This window comes from Falco naumanni, chromosome 1 (assembly GCF_017639655.2).
Source record: "Falco naumanni isolate bFalNau1 chromosome 1, bFalNau1.pat, whole genome shotgun sequence".
Classification (NCBI taxonomy): domain Eukaryota; kingdom Metazoa; phylum Chordata; class Aves; order Falconiformes; family Falconidae; genus Falco; species Falco naumanni.
In genome coordinates this window covers 59001608-59027222 of record NC_054054.1, presented here as the reverse complement: position 1 = coordinate 59027222, position 25615 = coordinate 59001608, and the positions used below count along the sequence as shown (strand labels likewise).

The window sequence follows — 25615 nt, the reverse complement described above, 5'->3', positions numbered from 1 at the left end:
AACCAGGGGGTAATGAAGGGAGATTTTATAGGAGATCCTAAGCATTGTATCTTGAGGGCCTGATCCTCAAGGTGTTGGGCAGGTTCACCCCTTTCCAACATATCCTTGGAGACAGTGCGTTGCACTTGGACACGAGGCACAGTGTGAATTAGTTGCTGTGGGTGTAATGCATGCATGCGGTGTGTTGGGCAGCTGTTAGCAGGAGGTGTAACCTGCTGCTTTCTCCTCCAGTCCCTCCCCAGATTGGCGAGAACGCGCTGCTGGCCCCTGTCGACTCCTACAAGTACGGTTCGACGCAGGCGCTCACCTGCACCATCTATGCTGTCCCGCCACCCGCCACTGTCCTCTGGCACTGGCAGCTGGAGGAGGAGTGCACTTTCAACCCCCAGTGAGTGCTAAGCCCTCACCATCTTCTGCAGTTTATGTAGCTCTTGAGGGATGTTTGGATCGAGGGGTTTTTTGGGTGCATCCCCTGCCCAGGCTCATCACCGAGTGCAAACCCAATGGCCAATGAAGAAAAACTGTTGTACTAACAGGCAGATTGTTGCAGGCAGGCTGTGCCAAAGTCATTATTGGCAGAGGCAAGGGCCACCACAGCGAGGAGCTGGCAGCACTTGCATGTTGCTGTCTTGCTTTCTTGAAGGGCATCTTGACTTGCACGGAATCCCAAATGCATCTGTCTGTGTGACCTCCCCTCAGATCTCCCCATGGGCTGCAGGCCCAAAACCCCATCCCAAACAAAGAAAATTTGTTGTTTATGCTGGTTATGGATCCTGGTGGTGTTTTTTTTTCTTACGCTCAAGTGCTGAGCATGATGGTGCTCTTTATCTGTGTGAAAGTGTATCTCAGAGGAAGTGCACTGATTGATGTTGGGGAATGATAGAGAGAGTGCCTGACTGAGATTCACACAGCTTCCCTTATCTGGGCCTGCCATAAGCCCAGATTTCCTTTAAAAAAAAAAAAAGCCACAGTAAAAAAAAAATAAAAATCCTTCTTCTTTCCTGTTGTTGTTTTTAAAATGATTTCCACTAGTTTCTTCCTTTGGTGCCTGGTTGCTTCCTACGCAATGGCTACTGTCCTCAAGAAGTTCTTGTAGGGAGTTCAGTGATTTCTATGTCTCTCTGTCTTCCTTTGAACTAAATTAACTTGAATCATCTATTTATGAATGGAGGTTTGTTCCCAGAATAGCTGCTTCCCTCCAAGCATCCTGATTGAGCTGACACAGGCAGATTAATTAGGAAATTCACCTTTAGGCCTGGGGTTTCTTATTTTACAGTGCACAAAGGTCTCAGAAGGGTATAGGGTGCAATTTAATAGAAATATTTGCAGAAACTCTTCCCTCCCAGATACAGGCTGTAGCTGGTGTTGCATCTGATTTATAGACAAATATCTTCATATTATAAAGAGAACAAAAAAACCCACTGTATTGAAGGACGAATATTCATCTTATCTAATGCATGTGTCTTTACATATATCTCAGGAAAGTTCGCTCAGGAGCCAATCCGTATGCATGCAGGAAATGGAAAGCCATCTCGGAGAGAAAGGGTGGGAATCAGGTTGAAATTAAGCACCGAGTTGTTACCATTGCTGGGAAAACAAAGGTGAGCAGGTTTTCTTTTCTGTTGGTTGGGGTTGATTAGCCCTGTTCAGCAGTCCATGTATCTGGAAATTTATCAATAGAGATGAGACTCCTTTCACCTACCATCAAACTTGGTGATATACGCTCATCTGGTTGTGCTCCTACTGAAGCCAATAGGCAGTGGTACACACTTTCAAGACGCTGACCCAAAGTAAATCTCCGTTGAGCAACGTAACTTAGACTTCAGTGGTCTGAATTTAGGTGAGTTAATCTTGCTGATTAACTGTAATAGGAAGAAGCTGGAGAGACCAAAGAGCAGAAGAAGTTGTGGGTGCTGTATTTATTAATATATCAAAGTCTGTCTTCTGGCAGGCTCCTTTCTCTTGTTTTCTTTTGCCTGATTGTTAGAGTTAAGGACAAAAATGTGAATGTCAGGAGAGGACTGTGCCCCTGCGGTGCCATGGATTTGTGCTTTGGAGGGAGTTTTGGTTGTGCAGATACCTGCAGAGCCTATGGTTAGGCTCACATACATACTTCAGCACTGATGTGGTATGAAATTGCTTGATTGTTCTTTTGCAGACTGTGAGCACCCTTGTGATTCAAGCAGCGAATGTATCTGCTTTGTATAGATGTATGGCTATGAACAGAGCTGGGTCAAGTGAGAGAGTTATCTCCTTTCATGTGACCAGTAAGTACACCCTGCTGAGGACAGCCATGTTAAATTAATGTTATTTCATCTGTTTCACTAATGATAGGCACACCAATGCCACTGTCTAATTGCTGTCCTTTATAAAATCCTTTAATCCTTTAGAATTTTAAGTTTACCTAAGCTTTTTGGAAGTCAGCCTCTAAAGACACCACCTAACTTCAGCCAAGTGATTAGTTCTGCTGGCTCAGTGGAGTGGTGGTCCCATGAAAGTGATGCAGAATGGGCACTGTTGTCCCTGAGAGTGATTACTGTTGGGCTTTCACAGTGATTTGAAAGAGCTACAGAAAGATTATGGTGGTGTCACAAAATGAGTAAAGACGTACCATAGAAGCTGGGAAACTAGTGGGAAAGAACTTCTGTCTTCTTAAAAATCAGTCCCCATATTCACATGCTGAAATATTATTTTAACTGAAATCTAAAAATGAACTAACTATAAGATAATGCTAAGAATCATCTTAGGTTGCTGTAAGTTTCTACAGGAAGAGGACCTGTAGGCATTCCTTTGGTCCATTTTAAATGTATTGCTTTTAATGAGATTGTACTTTTTAGATGATTGTTTGTTTGATTGATTTTTTTCACTGTTTTGTTTCCTTATTTGCAGCTGGATGAGGATAAGGCTATATTTGTAAAACGGCTTTTTCAAGTTAATGTTGGCAATAAAATATGCAACCTAATAGGATTTTTTTTTTTTATTTTTTTAAATCACAGGGGGTCTTGAAATTAATCTCCAGCCTCGGAATCAACTCACAGAGAAGGATAACATGTCCTTGCAATGCACAGCAGACAAATTCACCTTTGAGAAGCTATCATGGTACAAACTCAGCACTCATGCTTCACAGACTCCCTTTGGAGGGCTGCCCATGCCTGTTTGCAAGAACCTCAATGCTCTCCAGAAGCTGAATGCGACAGTTTCAAATATCAATGGTGAAAATATCACCTTAGAGCTCATCCTCCGTAACATCTCCCTCCAGGATGGAGGGGACTATGTTTGCATTGCCCAGGACAAGAAGGCTAAAACACAGCACTGCCTGGTGAAGCATCTCACTGTTCAAGGTACAGATCTCTTACTGTGAACCAAAATGGGTGGTTGCTTATGACAGTAACTGCAGTAGTGTCAGGTTTTGGTATCTTCAGGCCTTGCATGTGTTGGGTTAATGGTGCAGTCAGTTCGTTAAATAGATTTAGACCATTTGTTGTAACATGCAGGTCTGGGGCTTGTCCTGGTAGCAAGGACTTACCATTTCATCAGTAAGAGTGAGGAAACACTGACCAAGCCACTGTGCTATGCAAGGAGATGAGTTTGGCTTTTGCACAAATAATGGCATGTTTAGCACAATAACTTGTCAATTTTACTTTTCAAAACATATTTTTCCTTGCAGCTGTATATGCATGTGTGTACTCATAGCATTAATGTTACTGCTTTGTGTCACTGACTCTAGAGTTTGAAGTAGTGTCTGTAATTTAAAAGTCATCAATTGGTGCTGGTATTCAGGTGCAAGCAATGCAAGCTGATAATCAGTCAGCTTTTCACACGAATAATGATGACTGCTTTGAGACTTAGATGTCTAGACTGATAGGCAGATTCAGGAAAATATCTACCCTGTCCTGAATGGATGTTTGATGGACCAGCCATATCAGATTTCTCGTAATAACCCTGGAAATAGAAATGTGAGGGAAGCAATTTCTCCTCTATTCCCTCTTCCCTCAGCAGCCTAAGCAGTTACAAAATGAACCATCTAAAACAGGTTACATCGATACTGTTAACATTTTCTTGGCTATTATAATTTTTTCACGTCGTCGGAGTTTAACTATGATCTTAGCATGAATGCTGTGGCTGTTGGTGTTATAAAAGGATTTGAGGCTTCGCTACTGGGCCATCAGCTGCTATTACTGCAAAAATGCATGTTTTCTTTAACGGTCGGTAATTTTGCTATATTTTCAAACCACCAGAGCCCATGGCACCCACACTTGTAGGAAATCTGGAAAATCAAACAACAAACATTGGTGAAACCATAGAAGTGTCATGCACAGCGAATGGCATTCCTCCCCCAAACATCATGTGGTTCAAAAATAACGAAACCCTCGTTGAAGATTCAGGTGAGGACTGCTACTTTGCCATGAATATTCTGTCACTTAAGAGCTTTCTTTCATGGGACTCACTGCTGATTTTCACCATGAAAGGTTTAATTTTTAACACATAGTGGCATAAAAATAGTGGAACTAAGAATCATGATTTTTCCAGGTATTGTTTTGAAAGATGGAAACAAAACACTAACCATACGTCGAGTGAGGAAAGAGGATGGAGGGCTATACACCTGCCTTGCCTGCAATGTCATTGGATGCAGAAAAGCAGTGGCTTTTTTTTCAGTAGAAGGTTAGTGTCAGCTTCTTTCCAGATTGTGCCTGAAATCTTTATAATCACTAAAAGGAAAATCTACTGACTATGCTGATCAGAGATCTGAAAATACACCATGAGATTTGTGAAAAGTCCTGACCATTCCTATCAAGCTCAAATTGTGCGCTGTGATAGCCATCATAATCCCAGCTGTTGAGGCTGACACTCTTCTCCACAATGCTGTTTAGTGCTTTTCAACGAAAGCTGAATCTACCTTATTTGTGGTTACAAATAAAACTCTATCAGTCTATACTACATGCAGACCTATACAACAGAGCCTGTCTAAACCTGCAGATATCCTGGGACATCTCTACTACATTTATTAAGAGTTGTAACTTTTGAAACTATGTCATTGCTGTCACAGCATCTAAGAAAAACAGAGTGAAGACTTTGTGCAGTCTGTTATGATTGCCGTCCCATTTCAGTGATAGGAACAGGTAGTAGTTTGGGGTTAGGGGACTCTGGTTCACAAAGCTCTGGAAGTATCATTTGTGAGACCCATCTCGCACTTGTTCAAGTCCTATTGTGGCACACAATAATTCAGTTTGCAGTGATGAACAATAAATTCTAGCAAGAATTAGTCTGAAGTCTGAGTAGCTGTAACCATGATGGACTTTCCACCAAGAATTTCAATGAGAAGCCTCAAACTAAAAGCTCCCTGCCCTTGATATTAGTACATTTGCAAAATTTAGTCACTGACTCCTTCAGGAACCTCCGTCTCACAAGTCAGGGTGATGGTCTGATCTGTTCCGTTAAGGTAATTAAAGCAGTATCCTGTTATTCTTACAGGTCCCATTAGGATATGAAGAGGTTGAGCAGTATTTTTACATGGGGTGGAAATTATCTGCAGCTGACATCAGTGTAGATTTCAGCTGATGTGGTAAATGTGGTTGGGGCATGTCTCTAAAGTTGGACATCTGTGTAGGACATATTATTTCACTCCAAGAAATTCATAGTGCAGCTCTTTGGGGTCATGTAATGGAGTGTGTTACTGTGTAGGAAAATCTGTATGGTGCAGAGGATGAAATATAGGAGCATGATCTGGCCAACAGGAGCTGAAGAAGAGAGCTGCTCCTGGACATTAATAGATGTATTGGCTATATCTGCTGGAGGCGATTTTACTGTAAAAGAGATGTTGTAAATAAGACCTTATTTTCACATGTTCTTGTAGAACCATGTTTTTTCATGCCCCAGCTGAAGCATGTAAAGAGACAAGACAGAGATTGTTCTCTGCGTTGTTCTCATAGCACTTTATTTACTATATGATGGAATTTTTTTGGTTTCTGGAGAAAGAGTCATTCATTTTGGATATTCCAAAACAGTGATTTGTTTTTCAAATGTGAGATTTTACTTTTTTATATTTCCCAAAGGTCCAGACATTGTCCTTGGAACAAAGCTGATGCTAAGAAATTGTGTGGTGTGTAAAACAGCACGAAACTAAGTGCAATATTCCAACATAAAGCCCCAAGCTTTTTGTTTTGTTTTGCTTTCATTTCCTTGCTCCATGTTACACTTTTAAAACGAACCTTCAGAACAAGGACCTCCATTCTCTACTTTAATGAATGAACAAAACAAATACGCTTCCAACTATCACTCATATATTCATTTATTTCTTCCCAGGCGCTGAAGAGAAAACAAATCTGGAGCTCATTATCCTCGTTGGCACTGCAGTGATTGCCATGTTCTTCTGGTTGCTTCTTGTAATCATCCTCCGAACCGTTAAGCGGGTAATGACAAAATTCTCTTACTGCCCTATCAGCACTGGTCTAGCATGACAAATGAGAGTTGGCTTGAGGACTTTTGTGTTGCTTCTTTCCATTGTTCTTAAATCAACAGACACATTTTTTCTCTCCATGCCATAACATTCTTGCCTGGAACCAGGGGCACAGAAATTTGTTTTTAATTGAACAGGCCCTTGCAAGAGAAAAAGTGTTTCAGCTGGTTTTGTTTATTAAAAAAAAGAAAAAAAAAGTGCAAGTAATTAATGATGATCATACTCACAATGACATGGTGTAGGGAAATGGTAGCCTGGCATTTCTGGGAACTAGTGAAACACTACAGAGTGAAAAAGTGGCACTTCGCCTGCACATCACCAGCGAAAAATCCATGCAACTACAACTAATACCATTTTCCAGGCCAATGGAGGGGACATGAAGACTGGCTACTTGTCAATCATCATGGATCCTGATGAAGTCCCTATAGACGAGCACTGCGAACGGCTCCCATATGATGCCAGCAAGTGGGAGTTTCCCAGAGACCGGCTAAAGCTAGGTGTGTCTTCACAGCATGAGCCGTTTAGTGATACTGCAGCCAGCTCTGTGCTGGGGGGTGTTTCAGGTCCTGGCTTGCCGTGAGGCTGCCCTGATGCAGGACCTCTGGGTGGGCTCTGTGGTCCTGTAGGATATAACACAACCTCTCCCTGTTATCAGCCCTCTGTTAATTTCTGATACATAAACTCAGTTTAGAGCTGCTGTTTATTCTGTATCTTTTGCCCACTGTGCCAGGCAAATAAATTGGAATATGTTCATCTTCTCACTTCAAGGTAAACCTCTTGGGCGTGGAGCTTTTGGCCAGGTCATAGAAGCAGATGCGTTTGGGATTGACAAAACTGCTACCTGCAAAACAGTGGCAGTCAAAATGCTTAAAGGTAAAAACGATGACTAGAACTTCACCTTGAATACACAATATAGGGACAATTACCAGTACCATAGCCATTAGATAGGAAAAAATCAAAATGTTTGTACCAATGGTGTATACAAAGTTTAGCTAAACAGTTGGTGTCATGAAGCAATGATTAGGGAAAGTACATGCCTTTCCCTCATGGATAACTGGAGCAGTGCAATTGTGATTTCTCAGCCATTGCTTGTAGATCTATGCAGGTTCAGAATATAAACTTGCTCCTGCAAGCAGTTTGCATGTGTCCATTTCTGTCTTATGCAGCCTGGTAGGGAGCTTTCTGCAAGTGTCAGACAACAGCTTAGGCATGCTCCAATGGGAGTAGTTTTGTAAAACTTCCTTCTCATTTTAAATCATATTACAGTGCCTCACATTCATCACAGAAGTAAAAACTGTGGTTCACAGACACATTGTTTCTGAAGTGAATGTAGCTGGGGCAGCAAAATGGGATTACCAGCAGCTGGGGGCTGTATCCTACCCTGTGCTGTACTGGAGGAAGGGTGGGAAAGCTGGGGGATTTCTGACAGTACGCTGTGAGCAATTGCAAGCGCAGGCAAGACCTGTTGCAAACTCATTGCAATGGGATGAGCATGCAGGAATGACAATAAAAACTGGAAAGCCCAGTCCCTCCAGCTTCCTAGTGCTCAGGCAGCCTGCAGAGAGCTGCTTCCTCTGCCAGTCTCTTCCCACTGCTTCAGCCCTTTCCTCCTCCCCTTCTACACCTATGGGATGAGGACACCAGCCACATCTCCAGGTTTTTGGTGCGGTTTGGCCCTGGTCTTATCTCCCACAGTCCGTGGACTCATTGGACCCTTAGCATGAACTCCAGCAACAGTGACTGTGGGCTATTCTTGGTTAGGAGGGTCAAATGGCAGAGCACAAACTGCTCAAAAAGTCTGCAGGAAAAAAGATGTTTGCTGATTTGTTTGTGTCCCTGTTCTGATGTACTGCCCTTGCCAAACTTTGGAAAATGTTTAAAAGCAGAGCAAACCCAATCCTGTCATGCATGTGCCTAGCTTTCATCAATGTCCTGCAGTACACCTGACCCAGGCTACCAAGGAGCAAGATTTCTCACTAGATGGTCTGGAAAATTAACAGAAGGGAATGCAGAGGGGAAAACCCCTCTGTCTGTGATGCTCCTGATCTGTGTTGTTTTACCTCTGCAGAAGGTGCAACTCATAGTGAGCACAGAGCACTTATGTCAGAGCTGAAGATCCTCATTCATATTGGCCATCATCTCAATGTTGTCAATTTACTTGGAGCCTGCACAAAGCCAGGAGGTGAGTAACTTCTCAGCAGGTGGGAAGCCGCTAATAAAAACCCTATTTCTGCCTTTTCTGCTGCATAGAAAATGGAGTTTCAAAATCAAATGTTGGAAGAAATTCTTACTTTAAAAAAAATAAATTTCTGGTAAGTGTGAGCGGGTCCAGAGGTTGAATAAGGGCTCAGAAGCCCTGAGTTCTACATCCAGATCCATCCCTTAGTTGTTCTATCACTTTGCTTTTCTGTACCTCAGATCCACTTTTATAGTGGACACCCCGCATGTGACAGACTTTGGGTCTGAGTCTAGCACCACATTTAACAAACTGGTCTTATTCTTGTCTAACAAATGGCTACATTGCAACTGCAAGTTGTGACTTCCCTCACTCTCTTTGGATGGGCTGGGGGTGCCTCTGTGTGTCTGTGTAGGAGGGAAGACTGCATTTTGGAGTCCAGCTCTAGGTGGATGAACCTATTTTACTTTATAATCAGGGACAGATGTTTTGTTTAACAAATACAGCACTGCACGTTAATTTGGAAGAAATTCAATGTAAAGTAGTTCAGTAATGATTTTTCAGGGAAGCTGACTTGTTGGCTTGTTCTGGGATCAGAATTTAATTTGTCAAGTTCCTTAACAGAAGTGCAGTAGTTGAGGGAAACATAATCCATAAAATATTTTTTTCCTTGTTTATTCCACAATAAAATAGGGATGGCCAGTATCTGGAAGCTAGGATGGAAATGTATCATTGTAGCGTATGCCTATATGAAGCAACCTGAGCATGAAATCCCACATTTGGACTGTACGTCAAGGAATCTATGTCTGAAACCAAGATTTTAAATTTTTAGGACTTAAGCTGCATTTTAGGACTTAAAGTGCATTGATAATCTTGTATGTACTTCATTGCAGATGAGGGGTTAATTGCACTGAAGTTCATTCAGATATGTATGTCACATCCTTACAATGTCAATTAGCGTGGGCAGTTATTAGCACTTTAAATATAAGCATACCAGTATACATTTTCACATACGTAATTAGGCCTGTGATTTTCAAATGTGCTTTCTTTTCCTTGCTTATACAGTAGAAAAGGAATTATTTCCCTGCTTTGATTAGGTATTTTTTTATTACCAGTATTTTAAAAAAACCTTGGATAGTAGAATGCTTTTTGAAACGTATGTATTTCTAGCCAAAAATTATGCTGTGAGATAAGGCGGGATATAAATGGTCTTTCTAAAGAATTGCTTTATGTGTTGTGCAGGCCCACTCATGGTGATTGTGGAATATTGCAAGTTCGGAAATCTGTCAGCTTACCTACGGAGCAAGAGGAGTGAATTTGTCCCGTACAAGGTAAGGAGTCAAGGCTGAGGCTGACAGTGTAAAGTTTGATTCGGTGGGGTTTTTCTGTACACGATGTTTCTGTTTCTAGTGCAGACTGAAGTGTCAGTCCTTGGGGACGTGGAATAGCTAGTACTTCTCACGGGAATAAGAGATGGCAAAGACATCAGAGGTCATCTAGTCTTTCCCCTGGCCCCTGCAATGTAGCTATTTTGTTATTGTTAGCTTAAAATGTGCAAAGGAACTGGGCTTCCACTATTTCCCTTGGCAGGTTATTCTATACTTGGCTGTATCTGTCAGGAAGTTTTTTCTGATTATCAGCCTGAATTTTTTCCTTTCTTAGTTAAGCTCCAGACCACCTTAAATAACTGCGCTCCCTGTTTAGTGTACACATCTATCAGATATCCATAGGCATCTTCTATCGCGTGATTATCCTTCCCACTGTCCCCTTGGCTCATTGCTGAACCAGGCTATACATTTTATTTGCTGTTAGTCGTTTTGTATAATTGGTGTATCTCATGAGTTTAAGTTCAGCTTTTCACCTCCCAAACTTCTGCAAGGAGGAGCTCCATCACAGCACCCCCTTTCCGCACCCTGGTTTGAAAGGAGGGGGAGGATGGAGGCCGGCATTTTCAAATTCATTTCTGGACACCTTTGAGAGGGGGCCTGATTTCTGGAGGGGGTTGTGAGGATCCATCCCCTCCAAGGATTGGATTGCTGAATGAGGATCATGGCTGTGTGTACCCAGTGCTGAGCATCATGCTCAGGACCCTACCCGTTTTCACCCACAGCCAAGAGGGAGGCCCCTGGGCTATGCTCCACCATGCTGGTAGACCTGAGTCTTCCCGCAGCTGCTTTGTTTAGATCAGAGCTCCTTCCAACTGCTTGTCAGTTCTCCAGGGGGTTATTTTTCCTTATTCTTGGAGTCATTGTTTACTATTTTATATTGGCAAAGACAACTCGCTGCATCTTCTTGTGAGGTACAAAGGATGAACAAATATTTGAGAGGCCTTGAAGGAAGAAGCAGGGTTTCATGAGGGTGCTGACCCTTGCTAATACAAGCAGTGAGGATGAGAATCAGTGACGGAAAAAAACAGCCCTGCCGGGGGAGAAAAGTCACCAAACTGAAGCAGGAGAAAATGGAAACACAGTGGAGGAAGCTTGTGGGGCTGGCATCCTCCCTAGAGGCATTCGGTGGCATAGAGGAAGAAGGAAATAAATCAGATTTTGAGGGCTGCTAGTGTTTTAGCCAAGCTAGAGGTTTAGCAGAAGGGCCTTTGCAGCAGCAAGATGGAAAGCCATAGCAGTACAGAGGGGCTTGGGTGTATGCGAGGGGGCTCAGCAGCATCCATGTGTGCTTCATGAGTGGTGGGTACCAGGGGGCTGAGAAGGCCAGCTTCTCAGTGTGCATTTATTCCCCAGCATGTGGAGATGTTGCTGGGGGGTGGCTGGGAGGATGCTGGACTAAGCTAAAGCTGTGCTGTGGAGTGGCAACGGGTACTGGAGCTGGTGAGCACATGTGGCCATGGGTTGGGGTTTGCCAGTGCTGTCACCATGCCAGCCTGGTGCCCCAGCCAGAGCTGGCCTGGAGCAGAGTGGCCGATCATGCCAGTACTGGGCTGCCCTCCCTGCCTTCAGAGGGGCCCATGGCACAGACCATGCGGAGCGCCATTGCCTCTCCCAGGGAAGCTCCTGGCATGCTTTCTGCTTCTGATTTCTCCCACCCTCCCCTCACATTCCTAGACCAAAAGTGCCAGGTGTCGGCAGGGGAAGGAGAACTACGTCGGAGATGTCTCCGCAGACTTGAAGCGACGGTTGGACAGCATCACAAGCAGCCAGAGCTCAGCAAGCTCTGGCTTTGTGGAGGAGCGCTCCTTGAGTGACGTGGAAGAGGAGGATGGTAGGATATGTCTTTTCTTGGTATTAGAACAGCTGTCATTGGTGGCGGTGGCAGCTGATGAGGGACATTGGGGACTGCGTGATTGCTAAAGCTCCCTCAAAGCTTGTGCAGGGTGTTTCCTAGATAACGAAAGTTCCTAAGCTATGGTTATGTAGTTCACATCCCTAAACACTCAGCTGAGTCCCAGGTAATGTCCTATCTGAAAAGGTGGCATTTTTAGTGCATCGCCTTTTGGAGATCCCTCTGTTTAAATGTCCCAGTGTCTTCAGGGAAAATCGAAGAGCACAAACTCCAAAGGCAGTGCAGAGAGGGATGCGCCAGGGTGCTACCTGTATTTCCTCAGTGTTTACGCAGAAGTTAAATATCATGAAACCCCATCTGCTTCACTGCTTATTAGCAGAAAGGTTTATCTACCTTCCCTCTGTACAGGTGGTGTGTCAGGAACAGGAAACCTGAATTACCCACTCTTTCAAAGCCTCTCTTGGATATACACACCATCTGCAGTAGTTTCACAGATGCATTTGCTGTGCTCTCCTTTGGCAGAGGCAGCACAAAGTGCTCAGTGCTGCCAACGTGTTTCAGAGACCACTAATTTCATCAAGCAGTGGGATCAGACAGGTCAGGAGGGAGGCTGTAGCTTAGTCGTCTGTACCTTGACTTCTACTAAAAATCATTTAATGCAAAGAAAAACATCAGTATGTTAGCAGGGAGGATGATGCGGTTTTAATGCGCTCCTAATAGGTAATGTCAGGCATGCACTTTATGCATTTCCACACCATTTTGGTCCTTTTCAGACCTCTCTAGTGTAAACACTGACCTTCTGAGCTGGCATGATGTAATAAGTATCTAAAGCAGGTCTTGAGAAGAGGGTTTTAGCCACCAGTGTTGTAGCTTGCAGTAGATTTCTTGTGAAAATCAAGAGCTGAGCAAAGTCATTGAGTTGTTTATTTCGGCAGGAACTAAATGCCTAGGTATCTTTGTTGGATACTTGAGTACATTATTCCTCCAGGTCACTAGAGGATGAGGGAAGGCTTCTTCTACCCTAAATTAGCAGGGCTTTTTGCCAAATTCAAGTCTTTCTCCCCATGGCATATTCTTCCCCAACAAGGACTAGGTGGGGCCTCACTCTCATTGGTTTCCAGATTCATCTGCTGAAACCACAGCAAGCCTTTCCTGGCCTAGGAACTTGTGAGCTGAGGTTTGGTTGTTTTTCTTTCGGGACTGTTTTGCAGATCTTTCCACTGGTGAGAACTCTGGAAATAAGCAATGAGGCCTGAGGTATAACCCATCATCTTGAAGTTTATTTTGCACAGGGCTGATTTGGTGTAAAATGGGTTGTTAGTGATAATTATACAGCCAAAAAGGGACTCAGTTTGCTCCTCCAGTTCAATGTAGCATAAAATCAAGATGGACTTCTACCTAAGAAGCACTTATGGGTGAAATCAGTTTCAAAGGGCATGTTTGACCATCATCTGATTTTTTTCAGCTGGTTCTGAAGACCTTTGTAAGAACCCTTTGACCATGGAGGACCTCATCTGTTATAGCTTCCAGGTGGCGAGGGGGATGGAGTTTTTGGCTTCACGCAAAGTAAGGAACTTCTCTGGAAGAGTGGCATGTTATTTATTTGACTGTAGGAAATAGTGCTGTAGGTCTATAGAAGGAAACAGCATGTTCATCTCTGGACTAGCAGCCATCTGCAACACTTTCTTTTTGCCCTAAGACATAACAAATCATTAATACTGTAGAGTGAAACAGTCCATGCGTTTATTGACACAAATGTTGGTGATCTGTATAGCGTTTGTGGGTCACCCTGGTTCATAGAAGAATGAGTAAGTAGTTGGAGGAGAGGAGCTGACTTACAAAGATGATTAAAGGAATTAAGGACAAATCCCTAGTAAGCAGAGCTAAACGAGAGTAAAGAAGTTTACCCTGAGGAGGTTGCCTATGTCTTGTGCAGTGGAATTGGAAGGGCAGTGTAAGGAGATGCAGTGTTCACCTGTGAAACTTCATGGATGACTCCTTGGAGAGTCCCTTGCCAAGGACACTCTGGCAGTCAATAGCAGCTCACCTGAACTTGGCCTTCGAGGAGTGCTTTTCTGCAGTTTGATCCTAAATATGTATAGCACATTTTTCAAAGGATGTAAATTCCAGCAAGAGCGAGGAATAGGTTGCAGTTGTATAAAAACAAAAAGTACTTAGAAATGGGAAAAGGAAATAGAAGTGAGGAATACAACTGTGCTCTAGAGTGCAGGCGAGGTATTCAAGAGCATATTCCAGAGTCTTTTCTAAAAACATGCATTTGTCTGCATTTCATACATCCTGGTTGGTGTGTGTATGTATAAATATGTCTTTCCAGGTTCTGCACTTCCAGTCCGTACTAGAAGCAAATCTTCAGCCAGTTTCAGAGCCTGGCTTTTTACTTGAGTTTTGAGTCTTTGGGTTTTGGCTAAACTGTTGTTGTGAATAGGTAAAGGCATGAACTTTTCTGTCTGTAGTCAAGATTAGTTTGTGTTGGATCAAATCAGCATTTTAGCATGGTATGTTTTTCAGAGAGTGGAGTACACAGATTTGAATGAAGCTAAGTAAATCTAAAGGTAATCAGATCTGAACTTGTTTTGTGTCAGCTTCTTAGGATAATTAATTAGCTAACTTCAAAGGCCCTCTCTGCATAGTGGATAAACAGATGTATGTTTAGACTTGGGAACGCAAGTCTCCCTGAGCCAAATCAGTTGTGACCATCAAAAAAGCACTTAAAATCAGTAACTGTTGATGCCGAGGTTCTTTTTTCTTAAAAGGTTTTAAGAGTTATCTGGCCTTTGGGCGTAGGAGAGCACATATGTGAAAGAGATCAGCCCTGTGGACAGAGCTGTGACGACAGGCGGCATATGAAGTTGTTTACTTCTCTTTGCAGTGCATCCACAGGGACCTGGCTGCTCGTAATATCCTCTTGTCAGACAATAACGTGGTCAAAATCTGTGATTTTGGCTTGGCTCGAGACATCTACAAAGACCCAGATTATGTCAGAAAAGGAGATGTAAGTTTCAGATTCTCTATTTGAGAGAGAATTAAGATGAAGTCATGACACACTGTTTGTTTGTTTGTTTTTTCACCTTAAATCACTTTGTGGAAACTCAGTGTTTTGCTAAACTATGATACCTTTTTGTTTATGGAAATGCTTTCAGGCCAGACTACCCCTGAAATGGATGGCACCAGAAACCATTTTTGATAGAGTATATACTATTCAGAGTGACGTATGGTCCTTTGGAGTTCTGCTATGGGAAATATTTTCATTAGGTGAGTCACCATAATTCTACCAAGCCATCTTAAATTTTAAACAACAAAGTCTGAAGAAAACAGTCACAGTGTTCTTGGATCCTCTAGCATATCTTTTTTTCACTTCTTGAAAATTTCCTGTTTATTTTCTCTATCAAAATAAAATAAATTTCCTTAAAAATGCAAATGTACAAACATGGACTTGAAACGCTTCTTCATACAATTTCAGTATGTGATGATGTGCCTCATTTACTCAATCAGTTGCTGTTTCCATCATAAATATAAATAGTTTGCACATCCAAATGTACTAAATTACCTTATTAACTCAGGCCATAGCGAATTATTTGTTTGAAAACCAATCCCAGAATTTAAGAGTCTAATGCATTACAATTGCTGTTGCTGTCATTTTAGGCGCGTCGCCGTACCCTGGTGTGAAAATTGATGAGGAATTTTGCAGAAGACTGAAAGAAGGAACAAGAATGAGAGCACCAGACTATACAACACCAGAAATGTGAGAAATTGTTCTTCCAGCTGCACTCATTTACCCCACAATAATAGCAGATGCTGGAGCAAGCACCTGCTCGCACCTTGCTGGTATTTTACTGGGGTTTGTCCTTCCTAGGTACCAGACAATGCTGGATTGCTGGCATGGAGATCCTAAGCAGAGACCAACTTTTTCAGAGCTGGTGGAGCACCTGGGGAATTTACTGCAAGCCAATGTCCGTCAGGTACATGAGATGTATTCTCTGCTGAAACCCTCCTGTTTCGCCAGCCACCACAAAGTCTTGTAGTCAGGTACTGCCTGCTGGAGCTGTGAGGAGCCTGGGCTTCTGACACCACTCCCGTTACTGACTGGCAGTCGGGGCAACTTGCAGAGAAGGATGACTTGGTGGGCAGAAGATTGCAGAGGTCTGTTGTAAAAAAAAGCCACTTTGCCCTGCCAGCAAGGGCTTCCCCTGACACCACTGATGAGCTTACTTAGCTGTCTTGCTGGGGAGTTGTTGGCACAGGCTCAGTTCCCTGCGGTGCTGATGATTTCTCTGCATACTGCAGAGGCATTTGGCAGGTAGCTCCTGTTGATCTTACTGTGCCAGAGACAGACACCTTAACATATGTGAGGATGTGGGCTGCAATGCCTTTAATGACTTCTGGAAAATGAGGATAAAGGCAGTTTGCTGCCTGTCAGCAGCTCCATGCAGAGAAGTATAAGATTTGTCTTGTGTGCAAGCACTGTAGTAAGAGAGCCCACTGCATGCAGGTGGGGTACATGGGCCTCCCCCCCAGGTTCTCCATCTTGTGGCTCCCTCTTCATGTAGCATGGAAGTGGCCAAGGCCAGGGCAACAGATGTGAGCACACTGGGGGAAGGAGGCTGGTTTTGGCCATGTGCTCTCCTATTAAACGAGTTGTCCCTTTCTGAGCTATTTGGTAATGATGGGAATTACCTGCCCTTCCAAACTACGTGTACATAAGGAAACTCAGAAAGGATAGCGTTTCTTCACTTTCCTAAAGAGCAGCTTGAATCTTATGTGTCACAGAATCACAGTCGGGCTGAGTTTGGAAGTGACCTCTGGAAGTCATCTGGTCCAACCTCACTGCTCAAGAAGGGCCACCTAGAGCTGGTTGCCCACTACCATGCCCATGCGGCTTTTGAGTATCTCCAAGTATGGAGACTCCACAACCTCTCTGGGCAACCCGTGGCAGCACTTGATCACCGTCACAGCAAAAAAGTGTTTCCGTGTATGTTCAGAACATACTTTGTTTATATTTGCTCATAATCTAGTATGGTTGGATTTTTAGACCCTCTTGTCATGAATGGTAGTGTACTGTGACTATAAAAGACAAAACATGATTTGCTGTCTGATAACTAATAGCTAATTATGCATGTGTCATATTGTAATCTGAAAGGGGTAGATGAAAAAAAATTAAATAAAAGGTGGAATCTACTAAAGATTTTCCTTTGGGACTATAAATACATATGCCGTACCTAAGGATGCGTAATCCATTTTTTCTCTTTATACCTTAGAGCAAAAAGCAAACAAGTAGAAGAAATTTCTAAAAACGGTGTCCTTGTTATTCACATCAAATTAGATGCCAAAGTACGATAGAAATTTTCTTTTTCTGCTATCCTAATTTCATTTTTTTTTCATTTACTTCTTATACTTAATTTAGCCTTTCTGATTCATACACTGTAGTCTAATTCAGTCTCAGTTTCAGTTTAAGTTAAAACTTTCAGTTTAAAGTTTCAGTTTATTTTTTTTCCTCAGGTTCATATTCTTTGTTTCATTGGGTTTTGAACATTACTAAAACCTACATTTTTTATTTCAAAGACATCAATAAAAAGTTCCATTTATACGTTATGCTACAATATGTCATATAAAAAAAATCTCAATTTTTTATCTAAAACTACTTGGCAGTGGTTCTTCTTAAGTTTCCTTCTTTTGACGTAGCTGCTCCTGCAAAGGTGGTATAACGTTTTATAGTTTAATGAAACTATAACTCAAGGTAGCACTGTGAGACTGATGCATTCTCCACATATGTATGTGTAGCTGTTTATTTATCTCAGCAGCCTAAATAATTTTTGTATTTTTTCACTGCATTTACAGGATGGTAAAGACTACGTTGTCCTTCCTTTGTCAGTATCACTGAATATGGAAGAGGATTCGGGTCTCTCTCTCCCAACTTCACCTGCTTCCTGTAGGGAGGAAGAGGAAGTCTGTGATCCTAAATTCCATTATGACAACACAGCAGGAATTAGGTATTTTATATGGTGGACATCCTACTGGGGCCTCTGGGCAGGTTTTGTTCATGCTGGGGGCAGGGAAAACGAAAGGAAGAGACTTCAGCTGCCTGATCCATATTTAAATTTCTCCATAGGGATAAGAAGGAATCTGTAGTTTTTATAGGAAAAAAATAGTTTCTTACCTCCCCAAACACTAGTGGGGTTTTTGGGTCTTTTTTTTTTTTTTTTTGCTACCCTTTCAAGATTTGGTACTCTCACTCAAAAAAACCCCACGAGTTTTTTATTTAGTTCTCAAGAACCAGAATGAATAAAAAGTTTAACTGATCCAGTTCAGTTGTGTTCACACTTTTGTATTGCGGCTCCCTAAAATATTAATGGAGATAGATCTATCGTTGGATCGATTAGATCTGGCATTTCCCCTCCTGAAGTGAAATGTTGGTAAATAGGTCATGAATTGATAGCCAAGGGGAATGCGATCTAAATAGTGTTGTCACTGTTTTTTGTCCACTGCTTGCTTCTGGTGGGCTGCTGGTGCATCCACAATCGACCAATAGTGGTAGATGCTGCTGGGTGTCATGGCAGAAGTGACTTCCCTGATGAGGAAGGAATTATTTTTTTAAGCAGTGCTTATGTTGGACCTTGTGAGGACCTCAAGCAACATGAAAAAGAAAGGTATTTTCTCACCCAGTGCTGCCCAAGATCAAATTCAGCCACTTAGATGCTGGGAGCCCTGGGTTGCTTGTTGCAATTGTGGAAGAAGGAGTAGGATAGAAAGAGATGGATCCAGCCATCCGTGCAGAGATGGACTCTGCTGGCAGGTTTCATGTGGTTTCCACAAAGTGGAGCTCTCTCCCTCGCTGCTTGCATTATATCCACCAAACACAAAGAAAGTTCCCAATGATTTTGGGTACTGGAGGATGACATTTTTATGTGGTCCTGGCAAAGGCTAGGTAGGCACAGTGCATTTCACACTTCAGTTGAACTATGGTCCTAGAGCTGAACTCTCAACCCCATGTTTTAGTAGCGGGGCAGTCCAAAATATGAATATTTAGAAGACAAAAAAGCATGATGTAACACTGAAACCATCACAGTTATTTTCCACTTCTAATACTTCCTATTTGGCTTTCTTGGATCCCATTCCTGTTATGAACAGAAGTAAAATCTGTCAGCCTTTTAAAGAGACTTTGAACCTCTTCTGTCTTACAGTGTGACAGGGTTGTGAAAGCACTTGGGGAAAGCATGCTAGGAGAGGCAAAGTGGGGAGCTTACGGCATACTTAGGGGCTTTGTTCTTCTGTCCTGGTAGCTGAAAATTATTTTGTAGGCATGGATCTTGCTATACGTGTAGTAAAGATTGATTGATCTGTTCAGTAATGTCTTTTTCAATCTTCATAAAAGTACTAAATACAATCTCTAAATCAAAACTGGAGGAGGAAAAGCAAGCCCAGGGAAATCGCAGAGAATATTAAAGAGTATTTAGATTATGAGGTAAATTAAAATCGGCAGAACCTCCTAATGTCTGCCGTATTTGACTTAGGAAACAGACAGACAGTTTCTGAACCTATAAAGGTTGTCATTAAGAACAGTCAGGTGAGGTAAAGAAGATTTAAGGAGGTGTGAAGATAATGCCTTTTTCAGAAAGAACAGGAAAGAACTAACCCTTAAATCAGGTTAACTTGAATCCTAGGAATGGTCCCAGAATAAACAATCAGATAAATAATGGTGAATGCCTGCAGGAAAATGAAGTAACTAAAAATGTCTGGCATGGATTTGTCAAGAGCAAATCAAGTCACACCAACCTAAGTTTCATTTTTAGGGAGGATAATTGGTCTGATGGATAGCAGGGAAGGTGGATTTTGATCTTCTGGGGGGTATTTTGGGGCCTTTTTTAATGGGACAGTCTGTTAGAAAATGTGAATGCGTGTCAGGAAATACTGTCAGGGTGGCATCAGCTGAGCCCTCACCACCACCAGGCAGGACGTGGGCTCCACGTGTGGCCTCTCTCTGCCTGCACACTCTTTCTGGTCGTGTTTGCAAGTAGCTTGGCTTAACCGGGAGGATCTAATTCATTGTAGCCTATGTAGGCTGACTCTTGTCTGGGCTGAGCGAAGGCAGGACTCCCATACCCAGGAGGTCGTTCAGATTCCACACCACCCTGGTAACTGTAGTCCTGGCCATGCAGTTCTGTGCCTGTGTGGGCAATTACATGCAAGCACAGGGGGAGCTTTCAGACTAAGACGGCAAGTTGTGGAACGAACTGCTCATCGTTCAGGGTCAGGTTGTCCAGGGGGGTAAGTGGGCTAGATTTTCCATTAGATGTTTTTGGCCCTGGAAGGATTGCGGGGGAAGTGAATACTCGCAGAGTAACAGGAGCAGAAGACATGGTCAGTGCAGACAGAGATCTTGAAAGAACTGGTTTTGTTAAGTCTAGGAAGAGAAAATTGAGAGGGAACATAGCAGCAGTTTTTGATATATGCAAAGTTGCTCGAAAGAACGCGATAATTAAATATTCTGTGTCCCCAGCAACAGAAGAAATTTTGTTTGCAGAAAATACTTGGGTTTAATATTTGAAAACCATTCTAAAGTGTGATTGATCACCTGAGCAGGATATACAGGGAAATTGTAAAATTCCCGCCAGTTTAAGTAAATGTGGATTGGAGATAGGCAGGACTCAACATAGCTAGACTCAAATGCGAAATGGGATGAATAATGTTCTTAATTGCCTCCAACTTTGAGCTTCAAGTGGATGCAGGTTTCTCTTCTAGCTCCATGGCTTTTTCTTCAATAGCTGTTAGGAACAGAAATTTGTCCTGTTTAACTGGGGCAACATCCTTTTCATTCTGTATCCACTCAGACAGAAAGCTGAGGGTAGCTGTTTTGTTTACTGTATTAGTACCTCCATGAAAGTCAATTTTATTTCTTTGTCCAATTTTTTTTATGGATGTCATCCTGACCAGGCGGCTTCCTTTGGAGAAGAGCCTTCAACAGAGATGTAGCACTCCCTGTCCTGATCCCCATGGTTTGAGGGCAGCAGGCTGCTGAGTCTGCTGTTGTTGTCTCAAGTCCAACCAGGGTTCTCAGAAGTACAGTCCAAAGGAAGAGACACATGTCTGTGCTCCAGAATTCTCTGTGTATTATACTTCTAAGCAAAGCTTGCAGGAAGTGAAGCCCTCCAGTGTAACTGAGGAAAGGAGCTGTTTTCTCAAAGCCATTTCTTAGGATTTGCTCAGAGATCACGGTTGTCAGGAGCAGAAGGTCAGAAACATGTCACTTTCTAGGCTGTTTGTCCTTTTCAATAAATAGATATTCTGAGGTTTGCATAATATGTTTTGACAAAGGGATTAACTTCTCTGCAGAGAGATAAAAGGATTCTGATATCATTGCACTGTTTGCAGCCAAGCTGTGGATAGTGGACACAAACCTTTTTTTGTTTTCTTTTCTTTTCAGTCAGTACCGGCAAGGTAGCAAAAGAAAAAGCCGCCCTGTGAGTGTGAAAACATTTGAAGATGTCCCATTGGTAACAACAGTAAAAGTTGTTCAGGAGGTGAATTTGTTGTTTGTATGTCTTCTCCTTCTGTTTATGTCTTCTTTTCTTGGGTTTTGTTTTTATCCCTTGCCATTTAATGCATTTCTAACACCTTTGCAGGAAAACCAGACAGATAGTGGGATGGTTCTTGCATCTGAAGAGCTGAAGACATTGGAAGAGAGCGATAAACAAGTGAAAATACCTTTTAGGTGAGGCTCAGGCTGTGTGTATTGAATATGACCTTTTGCTTGCAGTATGTCAAAAGATTGATTGGTTTGTAAAAGTTTTTAGAAGAAAAAATCTTTTCTTACTCTATTTTTAAGAACACAAAGAAAAATTGTGCACTGTATGCCTGGTCATCGTCATTTAGTACCAGGGGAGGAGAAGTAATGCAGCTGTTGGAAGCATCAGCCAGCACTGTAGGAGGGACTTGTATTTATCAGCTGCAAAAGCATCAACCACCCCTTGAAGGAGCTGAACGGGTGCACACAATTGAGCATATTTGTGAAGGCCTGTCTGCAATGACAAAGAGCTCTTTTTTTTCCTTTTTCTTGAGCTGACTCTTAGTTTTCAGGATGTACCTGGGTGTATTTTCAGAGCATTGTACAGGGGTTTCATTGTGCAGTTCACAGGAAGCACAGTGGCATTGGTGGAGCTGAAACCTCACGTATGCTCTCTGAGAGCTTCTCAGGATTTATTTTTTCCAGGATAACTCCAGTGCAAACAAAGGTATACTGCAGTTACAATTGCACCACAGCTGAAATCTGTGAAGCCTCTCAAATTTTTCTTTCCATTTAATCTGTGGTCACAGTCTTAACTCTTTGTATTGTCATAAGATTAAATATCCTTTTCATGCATTACTAAAGTTAGGGCATATGAAAAGGTGTCTACTTATAATCAAATGCATGTTTAAAAAGGCTTGAAGGCAGTTTTGCTAAGTGCACCATTTTGCTTTGGTTGTTGCTGTGATGGAAAGCAGCTGCCGACCAGGAATCACCCACCTGCCCTCCAGAAGACCGTCTGTCTCCACAGCTCTGTCCTGTTTCTGCTTCTTTTTCACAGCACGCTGGTGCCCAGCAAGAGTAACGAGTCCGTCATGTCCGAAGCCTCCAACCAGACAAGCGGGTATCAGTCAGGGTACCATTCGGATGATATGGACACCACCGTCTACTCCAGCGAGGAGACTGAACTCTTGTGCGCCCGGGAGGCTTCGCCCCCATTCTGCCGCGCGCACGGGCTGGCCTACGACGGGGCTGTGCCGCTTGCCTCCCCGCCGCTCTAGGGCAAAGCCAGCGGCCCCGGGTCCCCCCGGGTTGTGCCTTCCTTGCCTGGGCTGGTGGTATTCAGGTTTGATGTACAGAAAGACGGCATCTGTGAGACTAAGACAAGATGTTTATTTTTCCTGAAGAGGATGTAGAAGCGTCTGGTAGCAAAACTATGCCGTGCCAGGCTGCAGGGCGCCTTCCTCGAGAGACACTGGGCGGCTGAGGGTGCAAAGCCCTGGCCGCAGCGTGTGGTCTGTGCCGACCCGATGGCGGTGTGGTGGCCTTTGGGACCCCAGTGACATGCTAGGCATCTGCTTGATGCAGGCAGCAGCACGACGTTCAACTTAACTCTTTCCAGTTGTACGAAATAATGGCACAGCCTTGCTCTTTTTTAATTGTTTTTCCCCTTGTGGCTGGACTCCAGGAAGGAAACAGCACGGCACTGGCTTCTTGTTTCTCAGAGTTAGCCCCTGCTTGCACCTCTACAAACAAAAAAAGGAACCTCCAGCTCAAGGCTCTGGCACTTGCCAACAGCCTGAGACTAAATATAGGCTGGGCTAAATATAGGTTGGGGTGATGGTCTCTGTCCTTGGCAGAGAAGAGAAGCTGCTGTACCAGACCTCAGGAGCTGCATTTGCTTGCAAGACTTCTGCGGTGAGGCTGGTTAGTAGGAAGAAGGCAGAGCACCAAGCCAAGTGACAGGACGTGGGTGCCAGGGGCATGCCTCACCTCTGAGGGTGGCTCTGGCCCCGTCCTCCCCAACACCCTTGACCCATGCCAGGTGCCTACCTCCTTCTGAGCTAGCCTGAAACGGCTGCAGAAAATACACCCCTGCTCTGAATCACCACTGGGGCAGCCTCTACAACAGGTAGAAAAGGCAATGTAATCTACCTTAGGACTACGGGGAGCCCTGTGGTCCTGGTGGGACATCCTAAGGGCACCCTACCTTCTCATCTCATCCCCCTCCCTCAGATGTAGGTCTGACTCTTTCACTTTGCAAACTCAAAGTCTGTTTGCAATGGCAGAGATCTCCGTTGATGTGTTCTTGGGAATCCGTGACTGGTTTCATGGCAGCTCTGATCTTCTCTGAGTGGTGAGATTGTGCCTAGTTGTTGGACAACTTCTTACCTGTGTTCTTGTAGTCCCAGAGCTCTATTGATAGACACAGCACAGGCTACAAGATTTGAAAATGTAAAGCTATTTCTACTGAGTTCTTTTTTGTATTTTTATAATTATTATTTTTTTGTTTGTACTTACTATAATGTCAAATGCTGGGAACCATGAATATAAGGCATATACAGTATTTATAGCCTCTTTATGTAGAAATAAATGTAATATATTAAAATACAAATATATATATTATATAATGGATATTGTACTATTCACATTCTGTATCAGTGTTCTGTAGCATTACAAGGGTCACAATTTTTAATAGCTAAAACGTCGCTTTATTAAAAGGGACTGGAAATTTCGAGGTGGGGGCTACAAGTGGATCTATTTGCTTTTCTTGCATGTATTTTCTTATATCCTTTCTGTTGACAGGGAAGCTTATCATGTGCTACTTATTTGAAGTAATTGCATAAATAACTAGTTATTTATACCACTGTACAGGTCTATGAACATTTCTGTGGGTACTTATAGTAAACTTCAGTGATTTTTAGCAGTTCGCAGTAAGTGCCTTTAGAGAAATGGTCAGAGGAACAGACTGATCGTACAGACTGAATCTCCTCTGAAAGAGTTTATTATGTTCAGTTCGGGAATGGCTGATCTAATTGAACTGTGGCTTTTGCCTTGGAGGAGCAGTTTCCCTCAAAGCTTTATTCAGCTTTTCCCACTTGCATCTCTTCCATCTTACTTCTAATAGCTGAAATGTTTTCCCTGCTCTTGTGTAGCAATGTCTTCCTTTTTTTAATTCTGTACTTCAAGCTCCCACGTTTTCACTCTGTTGTCCACTTTCTTGCGTTCTCTTCTGTACTCTGTAGGCCTTTGTTCTCAGTGCAAGGCTGGCCATCCTTGGGGTATCAGGTCTCAAAGAATCATAACAGCTTATGCTAAAAAAAAGGCAAGGGAAGTTGAACCACAAACTGCAGACTTTAATTCAACTCTTCATAGCAGTTTGAAATGAGACCTTCATGGGCTACTGCGTAGTGAGAGCATTTTTGTAGGACGTGGGAGATCTCATCGCTAAACTCTTCTCAGGCTGAATATGGGACGTAATTCCTTCTACACAATGCATGCATGCCCCAACTACAAGGCTGCGGGAGGTCAAGCTTCACTGCTTCTCCATTTCTCTCCCTGAATCTAAAGCATTTTACAGCCAGGAAAGCAGGAGCTGGGAGGTCAGGTAGAAAAAGAAAGGAGAGGCTTTGTGGCTTCCTAGACCTACTGTAAGGGATTCTAGGAAAGACTTGTATTTTCATGTATGTATTTGACATTTATCTTGCTTCCCAAGGAAGAGTCTAGCCAGTAGGGTATGCTCAACAGACAATGCCTCATTCTCTAACATACCCCTTCCCCAATATTCTTCAATGAAAATGTTCTTCTATGTATTATTATACAATGGATGTAAAATACTGGCACTGGCAGAAGCTTGGTGGGTACCCTGCTGAGCCACATATTGGGAGAGCCCTGACAGAGGTGGAGATGGAGATCTGTCATTGATATCTGTCCTAGATCTGGAGCTCCCCAAGGTTTAGAATGTTCAGTTTAGACATCTCATTTTGTAGGGTTTTTTTCCTCTCAAACTTGGTGTAACACACAATATGTGCTACATACCTGTAGTCAGATGCTTCCTCATGTGTTTGTAGTATCTCTAAAACAGTCATCCACCATAATGCACACTGATGAAGTTGCAAACCAGCCTTTTCAGCTAATGAGTTCTCACCTATAATCTTTGTCAGCCAATGAAACTCTCTTGTGGGCCCAAATCATTTTAAATATGCCTGGGTAATGTGGGAAC

General features: G+C 42.9%; 1 protein-coding gene across 2 annotated transcripts in view; it reads left to right on the top strand.

Annotated features, from left to right (window-relative positions):
- Positions 1-24018, top strand: part of KDR (kinase insert domain receptor) — a 32095-nt gene extending 8077 nt beyond the window's left edge. Inside the window, exons 10-30 of one of the 2 annotated variants that reach the window (XM_040595793.1) lie at positions 232-388; positions 1481-1601; positions 2159-2267; positions 2997-3341; positions 4239-4385; positions 4531-4662; positions 6304-6410; positions 6819-6954; positions 7226-7330; positions 8526-8639; positions 9876-9964; positions 11696-11852; positions 13339-13439; positions 14764-14886; positions 15035-15146; positions 15537-15636; positions 15748-15853; positions 17730-17881; positions 21313-21409; positions 21512-21600; positions 22454-24018. In XM_040595793.1, coding sequence (XP_040451727.1) covers positions 232-388; positions 1481-1601; positions 2159-2267; positions 2997-3341; positions 4239-4385; positions 4531-4662; positions 6304-6410; positions 6819-6954; positions 7226-7330; positions 8526-8639; positions 9876-9964; positions 11696-11852; positions 13339-13439; positions 14764-14886; positions 15035-15146; positions 15537-15636; positions 15748-15853; positions 17730-17881; positions 21313-21409; positions 21512-21600; positions 22454-22673 — 2819 coding nt within the window. In that variant the 3' untranslated portion in view covers positions 22674-24018. Of the gene's footprint in view, positions 1-231; positions 389-1480; positions 1602-2158; positions 2268-2996; positions 3342-4238; positions 4386-4530; positions 4663-6303; positions 6411-6818; positions 6955-7225; positions 7331-8525; positions 8640-9875; positions 9965-11695; positions 11853-13338; positions 13440-14763; positions 14887-15034; positions 15147-15536; positions 15637-15747; positions 15854-17729; positions 17882-21312; positions 21425-21511; positions 21601-22453 lie in introns of both variants that reach the window. The other variant, XM_040595783.1, reaches the window with a different exon arrangement.
- The last annotated feature ends 1597 nt before the right edge of the window (positions 24019-25615 follow it).